Source organism: Nymphalis io, chromosome 24 (assembly GCF_905147045.1).
Source record: "Nymphalis io chromosome 24, ilAglIoxx1.1, whole genome shotgun sequence".
NCBI lineage: Eukaryota > Metazoa > Arthropoda > Insecta > Lepidoptera > Nymphalidae > Nymphalis > Nymphalis io.
This window is the reverse complement of record NC_065911.1, coordinates 5,671,791-5,689,202: the sequence shown is the minus strand read 5'-3', so window position 1 is coordinate 5,689,202 and position 17,412 is coordinate 5,671,791. Positions and strand designations below refer to the sequence as shown.

General features: G+C 33.1%; 2 protein-coding genes across 6 annotated transcripts in view; one reads left to right on the top strand and one right to left on the bottom strand.

Moving 5' to 3' along the window:
• Positions 1-9,196, bottom strand: part of LOC126777871 (transmembrane and coiled-coil domains protein 2) — a 47,419-nt gene extending 38,223 nt beyond the window's left edge. For all 5 annotated transcript variants that reach the window (XM_050501124.1, XM_050501125.1, XM_050501127.1 and 2 more), the window contains exon 1: positions 9,026-9,196. The gene's annotated coding sequence lies outside the window, so the exon portion shown is untranslated. The remainder of the gene's footprint in view (positions 1-9,025) is intronic.
• An 829-nt stretch (positions 9,197-10,025) lies between these two features.
• Positions 10,026-17,412, top strand: part of LOC126777892 (dual specificity tyrosine-phosphorylation-regulated kinase 2) — a 159,417-nt gene continuing 152,030 nt past the window's right edge. The window contains exon 1 of the mRNA XM_050501184.1: positions 10,026-11,107. Within this exon, the coding sequence (XP_050357141.1) occupies positions 10,325-11,107 (783 nt within the window). The 5' untranslated portion in view covers positions 10,026-10,324. The remainder of the gene's footprint in view (positions 11,108-17,412) is intronic.

Below are 17,412 nucleotides of genomic sequence, written 5' to 3'. Positions count from 1 at the left end.
TTAGACACATGCAGGTTTCCTCACGATGTTTTCCTTCAATGTCAAGCACGAGATGAATTATAATCACAATTTAGCACATGAAAATTCAGTGGTGCTTGCCCGGTTTTGAATTCACGATCATCAGGTTAGATTCACGCGTTCTAACCACTAGGACATCTCGGCTTTGCTTATTATATAAAAAAAAGTTATTTATTGCGTAACGTAAAATAATTCGATTTTTATCGATTCGTTTCGTGATATAAGTTGTAACGTTACGTGCTGTAACAATTAATTAATGTAAAGCGTGATAAATTAAAAACACGCTCCGGAAGAAAAAGTATTTAAATTAGAAATATAATACCTACACAATATTTTTGTTAATATCATTTTTATCGACAGAAGCGCACGTACAAAAATGTCGTCTATACGCTCTATAGTATAAATATATAGACCGAGTGTTAGAGGTTTGTGTATATCCACATGAGTAGGTACCACCTCATCACATATTGTACAGTACAGCGATAATTAGTATTGTGAGGTTCAGGTTTGACGGGTGAGAGAGCCAGTGGAACAACAGGAACAATGGACATAACATTACCTATTTAGTTACCAATGTTTGTGGAGCATTGACCATGTAAAGGATTTTTAATATGTGTTATACATTGCCAATGTTTATGGGCGGTGGTGCTATTTGCAAATCAAATGGAATCACTTCTTTTATTGGAATAGGCTATATATAAGATAGTAGAAGAATTAGCATTCAATAATTGCTTAGCGCCTGTTTAGTTAAACACTGATTTATCTCTTTCTGTCATTATTGATTTCGCATTCGAAAGAAGAAGACACTAACTGATCACTATTTAATTCAAATGCCTTTGTAAACTGTTGGAAGAGAGTTACTACTGAGTTCTCGGCGCGATTGATATCACGAAAGTGGTAGATTTACATACATTTAACACTATAAAATAACGATACAAAAATGGCAAAAACCCTAATATATTAATTTGATTTTTCATCATCTCTACATAGCCCTTACAAAGTAAATTAGAATTTTTCAAGAACTGAGACCCGACACAATAGACTTTCATTAACTGTTTCGATCCGCTGAATAGAAAATCAAAGCTTAAGTTACATAATACCTTTTGTTAAACGCTCGCTTATTGTGGAAAATCAATACAGCAACCTACGTCATACAATTGATTTGAAGATTTAATATTTGCTAAGTTCAAATGAGTGTGTGATAAATGATAAAATAAACTGTAAAGGTCGGAACTACTAGTCAAAAGTAGTTACTCTATTTGTGATTAGGTTTGGAGCTTATTCCACGACGCTCCAATCCGTATTGGTGCACACACATATGACATAATTTCATCCGTGATATGCAAATTTTCTCACGATGCTTTCCTATAGCCCCGTGTACAAGATTAATTATTTAAACACAAATACACATCGTCAAGTTAATCGGAATCTTTGGTTACATACACGTGTTTTACCCACTAGGTCATTTCGTCTATACTTTATATATAAATAAGAATAATTAATACATTAATATATTATATAATAGAACATACCCATTCGTTTATTAAATAGCACCAATTCAATGACAGGGGTGAGACTAAGAACTTTCTTTTTCTTCTTGAAGTCGGTTAAAATTAACCAGTTTGTATGGATTTGATAAGATCTGATTCCAATTACATATGGGTTATATTTATAAATATTTCGATTCTTGATGATAAATTCAAGGCTTGGTGCACCTGTATAGGTAGATACAATGCACTCATCACATACTCTACTGGGAAACAGCAATACTTAGTATTGTTAAGATGAGTGAGCCAATGTAACTATAGGCACAAGGGACATAATAACTTCTTACTTTCCAAGGCGCATTGGCGTTGTGTGTAATGTTTAATATTTTTTACAGATCAGATGCCAACGGTTGGTTGTCAAAACTATCCATTAGGTAGCTCAGTCGCCCGTCTGCTTATCTACATTATGAAAAAATCCTCTAAAGTATAAACAGAGACACTTCCAATTTATCTGTCCGACTTTAATATATCAACAAACGTTACTATCCTCATCATCATCATCATATCAGCCGAAAGACGTCCACTGCTGGACAAAGGCCTCCCCCAAGGATTTCCACGTTGGCGGATCTTGCGCAGCCCACATCCAACGGCTTTCCGCGACTCGTTCTAAGTCGTCGGTCCACCTTGTAGGGGGCCTGACCACGCTGCGTCTTCCGGTTCGTGGTCGCCACTCGAGAACCTTTCTGCCCCAGCGGCCGTCGGTTCTGCGAGCAATGTGCCCCGCCCACTGCCACTTCAATTTACCAATTCTTCGGGCTATGTCGGTTACTTTGGTTCGCCTGCGGATTTCATCATTTCTGATTCGATCTCGCAGAGAAACTTCGAGCATAGCCCTTTGAGTGACCTTAAGCCTTTTTATGAGGCCCATTGTGAGCGACCACGTCTCTGATCCATAAGTCATCACTGGCAACACACACTGGTCGAAGACTTTCGACTTGAGACACTGCTGTATTCGGGATGAGAAGATATCGTGTAGCTTCCCGAACGCTGCCCAGCCGAGTTGAATTCGACGATTGACCTCTTTCTCGAAGTTGGACCTACCTAGTTGGATGGTCCGACCTAGGTAGACATATTTGTCTACAACTTCGAGTGCAGTTACTATCCTATTGATATGATAATATATATTGTCGACTATTTTTGATTAATAAAGGCTCATACAATATACTATATAAAGTAAGACATATGACAATGATAACTATGACTAACTTCGATCAATTTTAGTTATTAACTATTAATAATAATAATAATAAGACTCCGGGCTACTGAGAATTTTCTGACAGATAAGCCCAATAACTTTTTATTGGCCCGACCTGGGAATTGAACTCAGGACCTCCGGATCTGCGGTCTTACATCAAGCCACTAGACCGACGCGACAGTCGATTATTATATTTACTATTAGGGTATATAGATACGATGATAGCGACTAGTTGACTAGATGTGGAAGAGTTTATTGGGCATTTAAGAAAAATTTACTTTTACGCTAAAAAAAAATTCGCACAAACCGTTCAACTGGTCTCTGAATGCTTACAAAGCCAGTTCTGTACATTGACATACCAGATATAGAAAATGCTTTTGAAATTATTCTGATGATTGAGTGATGAAGAAATTTTATTTTTCGCGTGAGTAATAATTTTATTATACGTATATTTTAAATACGAAAGTAAGTTTGTTTGTTAGGCTTACACGTCTTAATTACTCAACCGATCATCATGAAATTGCGTACACGTTATCAGAGGTACAGAAAAGACATAGGGTACCTAGGGTAGAACCCCCCAAAGACCATTAATACGTAATATATAGTTGAATATGACAATTTTTTATCAATAACCAGAAAAGTGACGTTTTCGATTTTTAAAAATAAAGTATTGAAGTAAAAAATATACTTCAATATTTCATCAATGTAGATATAGATAGAATTGAATTCCTTTGAAGAATCTTTAGAAATATGAGTCATAAAAATCAATCATTAATTGATAAGGTCTATTGTTATTCTATACACGATTATATAGACAACACGCCTTCACCGACGCGTGGGGGAGGGGCAGGTAGGTATAAAAAGTAGCCTATGACTTTCGAGCTTGCTTAATGCCAAATTTTATCAAATTCGGTTCAGTATTCTAGCTGTGAAAGCGTAAAAGACATATGCTATTATTTGTATGAAGGAGTGAGACTTACTTTTCTGTACGTTCTTGTTTACCCATATACTATATGTCTATTCACATAAGTCCGACTTGTAAATAAAGATTCAAGAGTATGTGTAAGAGTCTACATATAAAAAGTATATTTTTATTGGATGCGTAAAAAAGGGTAGATTAGTTAATGCCTTTAAGACCGCAGGAGTACGTCTGGATACATGACTCGGGTCATGCCGATAATTTTTTTTTTTATAGAATAGGAAGGCGGACGAGCATATGGGCCACTTGACGGTAAGTGGTCACCAACGCCCATAGACATTGGCATTGAATTTATATATTTTTGGCATTATTGAGAAATGTTAACCATCGCTAACATCATCAATGCGCCACCAACCTTGGGAACCAAGATGTTGTGTCCCTTGTGCCTGTAATTACACTGGCTCACTCACCCTTCAAACTGGAACACAACAATACCAAGTACTGCTGTTTTGCGGTAGAATATCTGATGAGTGGGTGGTACCCAGACGAGCTTGCACAAAGCTCTACCAACAGTAGAAAGCTCTACCACCAAGTATAAAGTAAAAATTATTAAATTTTTCTTTAGAAAAATTACCGTAAGGCTGGTCTGGCTTGTGACTAAATTCTTTCCGGTCGTGCCGTCTGATCAGATTATATGAGTGAATGATTAGAGAACGCACCAAAGTTTGCGCACATAGTTCTGCATTATAATATGACCTAATATGACCCGTGAATAAGAGAATAATAATAGCTGCTATGGCGATAATCAGTCGGAAAGAAATCATGGGCATTCATAATGCAATGATTAACATAACTGTTTCATATTTCAAGTATCTGTATGTTAATATAATTATATCAAGTATCTGTATGTTAATATAAATATATAATATAGTACATATAAAAATGCTCCGAAAATAAAGCGAAACATTTCGTCCTATTAGCAGCCGTTTTATAATTCATAGACATTGTTTATTTATAGAACTCAAAACGTGCATCAGGTATAACGGCTTTAGCAGAGCAAATGTTATTTATACGCTGTATAAATAATATCGGATTATACTTCAATGTAAATGGATAAAACTCAAAGTAAGCTTAGTTGTATTGAATACGTATTAATGAGATTAAGAATTTTTGAAGTATTTTCAAATAGTTTTTTTTCAAATAGTACCTCTATTACATGTACCGGATAAATGATGTCCTCTGCCCGAAATTAACAGTGTAAGAAATATACAATTATTTACACTATTAATGCGGCATGGGATCAAAGATATTGTCTTATATCAGACAGAATCTAAAATGGCTCAATCATCCATCCAACCAAAGCAAAGTACTCAAGTTCGGAGTATTGCTGTTTGCCAGTAGAATAAAACACGAGTGTGTGCTTGTATTGTACGTGTTGTATTATACTGGCTTCCGCTCGCGACTTCGTCCATGTTAACTTATTCAGAATCGCAGAAAATATGTAACATTGGACTTTTTTACGCGTCAATATTTACTTTAGCTATTATTATTGACAGGGAAATTCAGTTATATATAAAGTCATGTGCTATGTTAAGTTAGCCTATGTATTCGAAATTTAATCCGAAAAGCCGTTTTTGCGTGATTGAGTAACAATTAAATTTTATAAATATTAGTCTACTTCGATATCGTCATTCGAGTCAAGGATATTAGGTAAATATCTATCTGCCATGGGACCTGAGCCGTCCGTGAACTGATCTGATTAAAGGTTGAATTTATTAAACCCTCCGTATCTGTAACAGCGCGTAAGCGTTTCAATTCAGGGCGAAGGTCTCATTTCCTGTTACGTAGAATGATCTAGGTATAATCCCAGTATACACCATTCGGATTTGAGTATTGCGTTCAGAAATGTGACAAATTTATGCTTTCCTTTTGTATTAAAATGTGAATTTAAAACACTAAAACCATTTAACACACAAGTGACCTAAATTTTAATAACTTAAATTAATCTACGAACATTTCGTGTATAAAATATTCTATTCAAACCTTTTTTTTAAATTTAAATAAAGAACAAAGAAAGCCTTGACTTGAAAGAAATGTTGACATCGCAAATGGTTTTTAGTAAACCTAGCTACTTAAATAACGAAATTTAATTAAGAAGTCCTCACTTTGGCTTCCAATGTCATTAAATTCTTTATAAAAAACATTGTCTTTTAAAAACCGAATAAGTATTAATCTCTTGAATTGCTTCCTTCTAAAATACGAAATATTTAAATTAATCACATTTTTAATTTATGATGACGTCAGATCGAGATGTTATCACTGAAATGACGTGGGAAAAATACTAAATTGCAAGCATATAAAATATTTCAATTGTTTTTTTTTAACCATCAAAATTCCGAGGATTATAGACAGAAACTAATATTAGATTTCAATGTTTAATTTAACAATTGTATCAGTAACATTATTCCAAAAACTGATAAAGACGTATCATATCTTATCTAACAATAACAATACGAATGCATTCGAAGAATTTTTAAAAGGCGGCAACCATATGTCATGAATTAATTACGGCGTCATAAAACGTCCATTAATTAATATCAAATGACAACTCTCACTATGGACCTTACAGTTTTTCATTTATGTTTATTTTCTTGTTACAGTAACCTAGTTATATCGATATACAAACACACTAAATAATAATAATGATTTTCTTTTAATTCTTAACTTCAGGTTAATAAATATAACAAACGATAAATTGTGCAAAAAGCATCTCATTATGTAACTATCCTCTACTTTCAGTTCCTTTATTTAAAATTGTATTATATACAACTTAAAATGAAAATCAAATGTATACAATTGGACTACTTGCTAAATATTTTTGAAGTGAAAACTTCTTTAGGCATGTTGTGCTGGTTCATCGTAGGAGATAGACTCGTGGCTTTGCGTAACCTCTAATGTTAATACAATGAAATCATTTAATACAAACAGTATATCTGATAAAATCAAAATATATATTTTTACTTGGAGTGCCAACAGAGAATTGGACAAATATATTTAACAGTTTAAAGTTTTCACTTCTATCGCCAGTCTGTTTTTTTTTTTCTATAATTTTTAAAGCATAATCTCTACAAACATTGAAGAAAGAGTAACAGAAGTATATCTTAAATGTTAAAAATGATACTACTAATGAAACTAATCATAATTAAATTTATGTTAAAAATTGTTATAAATTAATTTTATAAAAGATAACTAAGGAAACTCAGTATATGTTACATCCCTTATTAATAACGGAAGGGTCAAATTAACAACATGTACAAAATCCTAGCATCTGTTAAAATTGAAGAGAACATGATGGCTTCACGATGACAAAATTGAGCTGATGGCTTCTATGGAGAAGACTGTCCTAATCGATTTTAATAAATATAAATTGAGTATATACTCTCAACATTAAATTGGCAAAATTTAATTTTCTACAAATATAGAGCCATAATAAAAAAGGGATAAATACATTATTATTAGTTTGCATATCGAAACTAACAACATAATTTTACTGTGAGATTAAATATTTAATAAACATGAATTATATATTTAAGCCATAAAACAAACATGGCTATGTTTTAATATAGCTCAGTTACATTCAGTGTAATTAGTGTCATTGACATTATAATAAAATGACTTTATGTTTATATATTGTATAATTTAGATTTAAAGAAAACAATTGTTATATAAAGAAATAATGCTTCATTAAAATTGTATTTAATAATTATTTTTTTGTTTCACTTACTAATGAAAATATTTAAGGATAAGGAATATACGAAAGAACAGAGTATTCTAATAATGTAAATAAAAATAACTAAAAATGTGTTACATTAACCTTAAACCTTATTTGAATAATTTTTAAACAATTATTATTTATAAATTATGCCCTTATTCTTTATAGGCTTAGTTTAAAACGAAAAACATTGTACACATGTTTTTCTTAAACAGTACTCTTAATTAAGATTGAAAATTGAGAAATAAAGTAAGATAATTAGCACATAGAGGCCTATAACGCAACAGAACATTTTTATATATTTTTTTAATAGTTATACAGTTATTTGTTTAATGAAACAATGATAATCAAATCCGATACAAGTACTACTGTAAATATAATTTTATATTAAAATGCATTTCTATCAGTAGTTATATTTTTAAATTTCTTTATATGGTCCCTTTATCAGTAATTCAAGTCTATTGGAGTGGTTATATTATATTTGTAATCATTATAACATTTATAAACTTTCTTCAAATACATACAGATGATTTATTGAACCAGTTTTGTTTTTCTATTAATTAGCTATCATTTATATTTATAGAGAGAGAAATCTGTAGGTAGGTATTATTAACTATTATGACTGTTGAATGACACATTTAATAAATAATTAAACTAAAAATATATGTAAAATATTTTTAGTTTTGAACTAAGCCTATAAAGAATAAGGGCATAATATATAAATAATAATATAATAATTGCTTAAGAATTATTCGAATAAGGTTTAAGGTTAATTTAAAACATTTAATTAATTAAATAATCTTATATTGAAAATCAAGATGTTATATTTTAGTAAAAAAATATAGAGTTTAATCACACAGTTTTGATAATTGTAACTGGTTTTAAAATATTTTTAGATAGTATATCAAGTTAACTAACTGCACAATACAAACAAGGCCTAAGAATAGAAAAAGGATGTTTATGATCACTCCATAAGAGTTTCTATACTGCCCATAAAACTTGTTTGCTTATATAACCTTAAGTTACTCTCATGATGACTAATATGAAGCAGTTAAACTTTATAACCCTTACTTCTGCATGAGTCAGTGTTGTATGGTAAACAAAAGAAAGTTTTTTTTTGTTTAATTTAAAATTTATTCACAACCAAATACCGCGTTGATTTGTATTGGTGCACTGGCTTACGTCCAAAACATTGGAATTATATATATAAATGCGCCTTTGAGTCTTATGATGACGAGAATTTATAACAGCACTGCATACCATATCAGTGCCTATAATTACCTTGAAGAGTTCATGTACTTGCATCCTGGGTTATATCGTTCCCAGTACTAATCAATATAATGTTGAATCGAAATAAATGTTTATAATATCGCGAATTGTGGTCACAATACTTAATTTTTATTATCACCATATCTTTTATATACCGAATCTTATCGTTGAATTCATAATGAGAATTTTATTGTAACGTCTCCAAAATATCAAGATTAAATTTAGCAGACGAACATAAGCAGTTAGAATACGACAAAAAAGAAATCACTCAAAGATTAATCATTAATAGTATGAGGTACACTTACATATATTAAACAACACAACTTAAGCGTCTTCTGTTTTCTAACACTGGTTTGTTACACAATAGTCTCTGTACATATTTTTTCTTGAAAATAAAAATAAAATTACCACATAGTTACGATTGTATAAATGACAGAAAACAACGGAGTGCAAAAAGACGTCTAGATTGGATGGAAGGTGCACTATTCTTCGGTTTAGTAGATTTCAACAGATGGCGACACTTTAGCTTAAGTCATAGACAATAAAGGTTATGCAGTAAGACCCAATTTCAAATAACTTTAAAAAAGAAATGTCAGATTCATTATGTTTTCAACAAAAAACTTTAGTCTATTAAAGTCGGTAATACTTAATAGGATAAATTTAATCATTGATCAATAAACAGTACAAAAACATTCCAAAATAAAATTCAATTTTTTTATGGCGATTTTGTTAAAATTAAAACTCTTCTTACAGATAATATCATTACAAAAAAGATGTCTCGAAAATATATTGAAAAAAAAATATTCTATACATTTAACACTATTAACTACGTTGCATTTTATTAATAAGTAACTAGATTTTTTTGTGTTTACAATTTTTTTTATTCACTACTTAAAGTGTTTAACTATTAAAATGGTTTTTTTTAAATGTTATATAAATTTTAAATCTAATCTAAGCTAACATCTCTAATTTAAGCTATCTTTCTTATTGGTACTTACTCAGCTCCTTGTTAATTACCTATCTACGCTACCTATATATGTTATCACCTAAAAACTTAAGAATACAAAGTTTTTATTAAAAAAGAAAACATAATCTATATTATTTAAGGAACTGATTGCAACACCTAATGATTTTTAAGCAAATTTATTGGGTCTTTCACAATGATCCGTATTTCAAATGTAAAGACTTACAGCGCCCTCTAGGAATAGACTTTAAAATCAGAGAAACATATCCCATCTCACTCGCACTCGTGTGTTCTTCGCAGTCGAACGGTTCAATGACTTTGGCGACCAGTTTCTATTTTCTCTCTGGTTCTGTCGTCGGGTCGACCCGCAAGGAAGGGGGTCTTTGTTTGCGTTTCACGTTCGCGTCGCACGGTATCATCTGTGACGGTCCTATCGCATCGTGTCCGAGACGGAATGTGTCCGCATAAGTGGAAGCGTGGTTTTCACTCGTCGCGGTCTATGTGAAATGTCGTGCAGTGCCCCAGGGTGGCTCCGTCTAACAGTGCAAGTGCAGTGAGGTGCAGTGGTGTGTACGAGCGAGCGTGGGTCGGTTTGGCCACGGCGAGCGAGGTGCGCGGAGGTGGCGGCGGCCGTTCGGCCATGACCGGCGACATGCCTCTAGGGAGCGCGCACGCGTTCGGGCGCGCGTTGCTCCGGGACGGGGCACTGCCGCCGCTGGAGCCCGGTCCTCCCGCTCCAACGGCGGCCAACGCGCAGCCGCCTGACAAGCGCCCACCGGCTGCTGCCGCTAGCCCTGAGCAGGTCATGAAGCTCTATATGAACAAACTCACCCCGTATGAACACCGTGAGATATTAAACTACCCCCAAGTGTACTTCATAGGCGCGAACGCTAAGAAACGTCCCGGTCTCGTCGGTTTTCCGAACAATTGCGAGTATGACAACGAGCAGGGTTCCTACATTCACATACCACACGACCACATAGCTTACCGATACGAGGTACTCAAGGTTATAGGAAAGGGCAGTTTTGGCCAAGTGGTGAAAGCCTACGATCATAAAAAGCGCGAGAATGTCGCTCTAAAGATGGTACGGAACGAGAAGCGGTTCCATCGTCAGGCGCAAGAGGAGATTCGTATCCTAGAACACCTCCGCGAACAAGACCAGGACAATACGATGAATGTGATCCACATGTTCGATTCCTTCACGTTCAGGAATCACACATGCATCACCTTCGAACTTCTTTCGATCAACCTGTACGAGCTTATAAAAAAGAACAAGTTCCACGGGTTCTCCTTGCAGCTGGTACGCAAATTCTCGCATAGCCTGCTCCAATGCCTGCACGCACTCAACAAGAACCGGATCATTCACTGCGACATGAAACCTGAAAACGTTTTGCTGAAGCAACAAGGACGCTCTGGAATCAAGGTACGTAAATAATTCAAAACTAAACCATAATCTAAAATTATAAACTATGCGAAACAGATCAGCTATAGTTTGTACACACAGTTATTAGGTTACCGAATTTCTAAACACCTGTTCACATATGAGATGGGCCGCGGGCGGTAAGATCGATAACAGTTGTTGTGAACAGCTGCCCCAGTGCGTGCGTTGAGATCAGCTGGCCACACCCGCCTCTTAAAACTTCTAAACTGACCTGATGAGAAATAAACAATTATCACATTAAAACTTTGATGCAACTGTGTGGTAACGTTTGTGATACGCGATCTTTTATTACGTTTCTTATTGCATGGACCGTATGATAAACGTTATCTCAATGAGTTACAAAGTCGCCGAGAACCGGCCACGCATCCAGTTCTATTTTAAAGCTTCCCGATACATTTAGTAACTCGCTCTGCTCTCTTGTGATTTAGACGGTTATTTACGTCAGAACGCATCCGTAAGATTTCAAAACAAGACTGAAGATTCGCAATTAAAAATATTCAAGTCAATGTCATTCGTTGCAAACAAAAAAGATTATATTATTTATGAGCGGATGATAAACCTTCAACCATTCACTCGTCTGTGAACGAAGTATGACCTACAAGTTGATGATTTGATGATGGCTGAGTGAAGTCGTTGTCTAAATCCAATTTTACATCGTCAACTAAATTCGAAGGCTTTAAATACTTCACGCTCGAAATTCTTATTACAACTTTCTTTAAGACAGAAAGATTTTTGTTTTATTATTTATAATATATTAAGTACGTGTTTAATAATTTGTCATTAATATCAAAACAGATGTGTAATTTAGTTAGTCAACGTAACACTTTTCCGCAAAATTACATAAAACGATCCGAATAAGGACAGTAGGAATTTGTAAAAGTGCAGTACGTTTTGTTTGTTCAGGTGAGTCCTACTTAGATGTTAGGCGCCAGATTATAAATGTCTACGATAAGATAGTAACATAAATGTCTCATTGGTAAATGATTGTTTATAACCCGATTGTATCAAATGTTTTTTTTTCTTGATTACGTTATCATAAGAATACGGTTACCGAAATGTATTTGCTGCTAGATTTCTCGACAGCCCTTCATATTAACCGTACTAACAATTTTATCTATTATATTGGGTCAGATTGTCTTATTTTAACGGTTTTTCCGACTTTATATATTTTTTTATAAACTTCATAAAAATAAACAATTCAGGCTATACAAGCTATATTGAATTGTCAATTAAGTGGGTTAGAGTTAATGGAATGTATGAGTCGAAAAAAATCGGTGAAATACTTTCTTTTCTTTCAATTAAATTACATATATATATAAAGACAGCATAATAATTAATACTTAAAGAAAATTTTATATTAGCTTGAAACTGTTATTTATAATTGACGAACAAAAAGGTTTCGTTTGAGGTAAGAGAATCGCTAGAGCAGAAAAATTATGTATATTATAAATTTTATTTTACATTTTTTAATTCAATTTTCAAAGAATTAAATACACTTTAATTGCCTTATAAAGGTTATTTAGCGAGTGACTTGTTAAACAATGTATCTTATTTTTTCGAATGTCAAATCAATAATGACACACATAGATAAATCAGGAATTAACTAAAAGCAACGTTTATAATTAAGGCTGTTAGGTTATAATGTTTATAGCCCCTCTCGTGACGACGGCACCTAGCGGTAGTTTCTTTTACGAACCGGTTCGAAGTCACTCATTTCAAAGATTGATTTTTAAAGATTTAAATAATTATCTTGTGTTATTATTTAATGTTTATATTGTGCAAAGAGAGTTTTTATTACCACTAAATAAGAGATGGATCAAAATGTCAACTAACTTCTTTTTTTTTTAATTTATTTTTTATTAATTTATATTTGATCCTTGATACAATACCATACTCTATATATATAAATATATAATACACAAATATATTTTCAGTATATGTTACAGTTTTATTGTCGATGTTATCTGTCGTTGGAGTTCATCTCGAGTTCGACGTACCGCAGATTTTTCAACTTTTCCGCGAAATGTTTGTGAAATTTCAAAGCGCACGATTATTATTTTTTCATACAGCATGTTGCGAATTCGTCAGCCGATGTCGGTACGCTTTATCCTAACCGAAAACTATTCGAAGCTTTTTCCTTGACGTCTACCGCTGCAGCTATCAGTTAGTCACGCAGCAATTTAAAACGGAACCAATCATCCCATTCGACCACTAAATGACAAGCTAGTGAGCGTGTCTGTCTCCAACTTTCTTTATGTCAAGTTTGTCAATTGAAAAACTTTCGCTCAAGTTAGAGAAAATATAATTTATATAACGATAATGCTTAAACTACTAACAAAGTACTTCGTAACTTTTATTACTGAAAAAATATTCTATTTTCAAATGAGTGGGTGATTTTTTTTTATGAAATATAATAATGTAATGCAATCGAATGCAATTGAAGGATGCTCGAAAACATTTACGTTTGCCGTCAAATATTTACCGTTGGAGTGTGCTCTCCCGCATTGCCGCAATGAAATTAAACTGTCGGGAACAAATTATTGTGTCAATAACGGAACTTCTCTTTCGAACAAATTTCACTATTAACTTAAAAAAAATTGAAAATATATTCCGAAAGTGGAACCCTAAAATTGGACCTGTCAACAAAAATGCATGAAATGACTGGTTTGTATATAATACTTTATACACTTGTATAAAGCCAGGTAGCTTTATATATCTAACCTGAAACAGGTTTGTCCCACAAAGCAAACGGACGGGGCCGGGATGGGGTGTGCGAAATAGACCTTACCGTCCCGTATTACGGAACTAAAAATAATTAAAATCGCTTGAACTTCTACAGTCAAAATAAATCAGTACAACAATACAGGAGGCTCGGTAAATTCTATTTCTGACTGCCCTTCATAATGCGATGTAGGAAAAATATCAAGGTTACTGACCCCTATACTAATAAACGCAATGAACTCATAAAATATGTATTCCGATTAATTATTATCGAATTTGATTAGGAACATGCGATTTTTGAATAAAGAAAGGAGTTTTATTAATTAATAAAATCGGTTACTTTTATTATTTCGCTGACAAAAAACTATACCATATTTATGTATGTTGCTCAAAAAATAATTAAAAATATATCTTTAAACGTTAATAGCTTTTTAGTTTAATGCGGTAAACACCGCTGTCACCAGTGTGTTACGTTTATCTTGTTAACGTGTATCGTGCTGGTTACATATTAAAAACCAGAATATTTTAAGTATATTTTTAACACGCAAATAATGTTCGATGTAAATTATCTTTCATTTTATTTATCCATATATAACTATGCATCTTCGTTCGTAAATGTGTTTTTAATGCGCCCCTACTACTCAAACCATCGTAGCTACCATCACCATTCGACACTTTGACAAGTATACCAATTTGTGTGAATGCTCTGCTAAACTAGACATAAACTAGAATTGAATTACTTATTAGATAATAATCAATAAATATGTTTTTCTCGATCAATAAACGAGTTTTCATAAAATTCGTCGAGAAAAACTCGTACCGTAAAACACGGTGGATATGCAAGAGACTAGTTATCTGCGTTGCGATAATATAACGCACAATTGATCAAACACAGGTGTGCTCCATATTTCCTTCTTGTCATAGTCCAATGGTACAGCAATCAGACTCAACCGAAGAGAAAGCATGTGCAGGACCAAACGTTTTACTTGCTTACCAAGGCACAGGAGCGTAAAACAAGTAACTTCCGGGATGAACAATATCTTGATAAATTGAAATAGTCAATAACTCTACTATCCAACAGGAAAACAGGACCTTATGTGTGGCAATTAAAATAAATATGTACAATATATTAGTAATTAAATTGAAATTATAATACATAATACTACTAATTTATATCGAAGCGAAGATCTGACGGGTTTATATAGTAAAATAAAAAAATGGCCATGAGTACAAAACGACAACAATACAAGACGCATATCGTATTTGATCTAATGACCCGTTGCCGAAATCCGCTTTCGAGATAGGATGACATTCGCAGTCCTTGTGAGATAAATTGGGTCATACGGTCGCGACGGCTTCTATCGATTTTACCATCTTACGCAAATCGTGACTGAAACGCTAAGTGACTGGCGTAAAGCGATTTCTATATTATTTAGCGAAATGCCAAAAGTTTGTAAATGATACGAGGAAAATAAAAATTGAAAATTTTCATTATATGTGTAAAACCCTTAAGTTTTCAGTAATATATTTAATTGTGAATATTGTCTGGAGGCTACCTAAATGTAAAGTTAGGGTAACTTTACTATTATAACTAAAATTAATTTAAGATTAGATGAAAAGCGCTTGTGCTTGTGGAAAGCCTTTGATTTTGGTCTCTGAATGGCCTAAGAACGACGAAACGGTGTTGAGCAGTCGGTCGCTTATTAAATAAGCCGTCTTACAGAAACAATCGGCGTGAGACATGCTTTGTGGAAACTTAGACTGCTTTCAAGGCATGACGTTTGGCACGTGCACTATTTGTAACCACCGCTTTGCCAATTATATTGAGATACACAAACTTAATATTATAATAATATCGATAGTTATGAAAAGTTATAAAAATTACGAAGTTTTTTAGAATCGTATTATTTTATTATTGTCTTGGTATATTAAGAATTATTTTAGAGCTGAAAAGTTAAAAACCATACCTGGATTAAGGACTTCAAAATTCAATCCAGTGTAATATGAGAAAATTTTGATCAAATGCCATAATAAAACTGTTTTAGTTTTCATGCGTTTTGTGTTGTTTTTATTAAATTTACTTTCTTTTTTATAAATGTTCGAATTATATTAATTACCAATTATTGTCACTAATGAAAACTTCATTCAGTTATAACAAAACTCATTTCGGTGAAGTTAACATATAAGATTTTAATTAAAAACAGTATATATACAATATTTAAGCTTATGTACATATAGAGTATAGGTATTAGTAAAAGGTGCTGATCTCAAATCGGAACGGCTCACTGCGACACGTGGACGTTTTACCGGTAATAAGGTCAAAGTGTAAGCTGCTATCGAGTCGCAACATTGTCTAACAGGCCACCTAATTATACTAACGAGCTTTGAAAATAGACCTGCTGAAAGATACCATAATGATGGATTAGATAATCCGTATATTGTTCCAAGATAGATTAGCTGAAGAGTACTTGCTTTTTTGAAAACAAGCTTTTTTTAAATTGCAAACATTAATTTGCTAGGTATTCCAATTTTATTTATTTTGAGATTATTAAAGTAAGAGTTGGAATCTAAAAATATCTAAAGGGTTATTCTCTCAAGATATTTTTATACAGAAGACCCGAAGGCTTTGTTGCTATGCGCTCTCAAATGCAACGAAGAGTTTAAGTTAAAGAAGTCGCAACTAGCTCCATCTAGTTGGGGGACTTTTAAAGTGGACTTCACTGAAGTCGCCTTGGGCTTACTAGTTTTAGTCCTATGCTTTAACGCTTTGAAATTTCAATCACTTTTCTATTTTGAAAGTTTCTCAGTCAGCACGTTAAATTTTTTAACTTTGTTGCTCAAAATCAAATCATCCTATTTGGCAATTGCATTCGTTTTCATTTTATTTCTTCCATTAATTGAGCACTTATATTTCATCTTTCAGCTCATAAAACATTGATGTTTTTTATTTCAATTTATGATTGTTGAAGCAACCTTGATTACAATTGGTATTACGCAATTTTACTATGTCAATAATATCTTCCATTCTCTGACAGCCTTGTTTGCTGTTCGCTATTCATTATGTTAGCTCATTTTATTGAGATAAACAGCACATATAGTTAATGAAAATGTGATAGTCACTTAATAGATTTTCATAATGTAGCTGATAGGATAATGATTGGACATATTGATTTTGTTGCTAGGCGAATTTAAAAGAATATATCTTTGGCATAATTTTCTCTATCAGTTAGTGATAGTAAATTTGTAATACATCTAACAGAATGACGATTGAAATTATTGAGAAGTATAGTTTAAGGCATGTTTGGTTAACATATTTTCAAAATTTTAAGTGCATGCCAATGAAATGCTTGAAAGAGAATATTTATTTTGTGACAGGAATCATTACAAATCCGGAAATGGATTTCAACAATTCTAATGGAACGTGGAATTTTTACATATACAGTGATAATCTATTGTTTGAAGTACCGAACAATCGTACTCAGCTTGCCTTGAATGTCTTTGCCTTCGACTTTTTTTAATGTCAAGACAGAAGTTCTCGGCCAACGATATTACATTGCCTGCGTGAC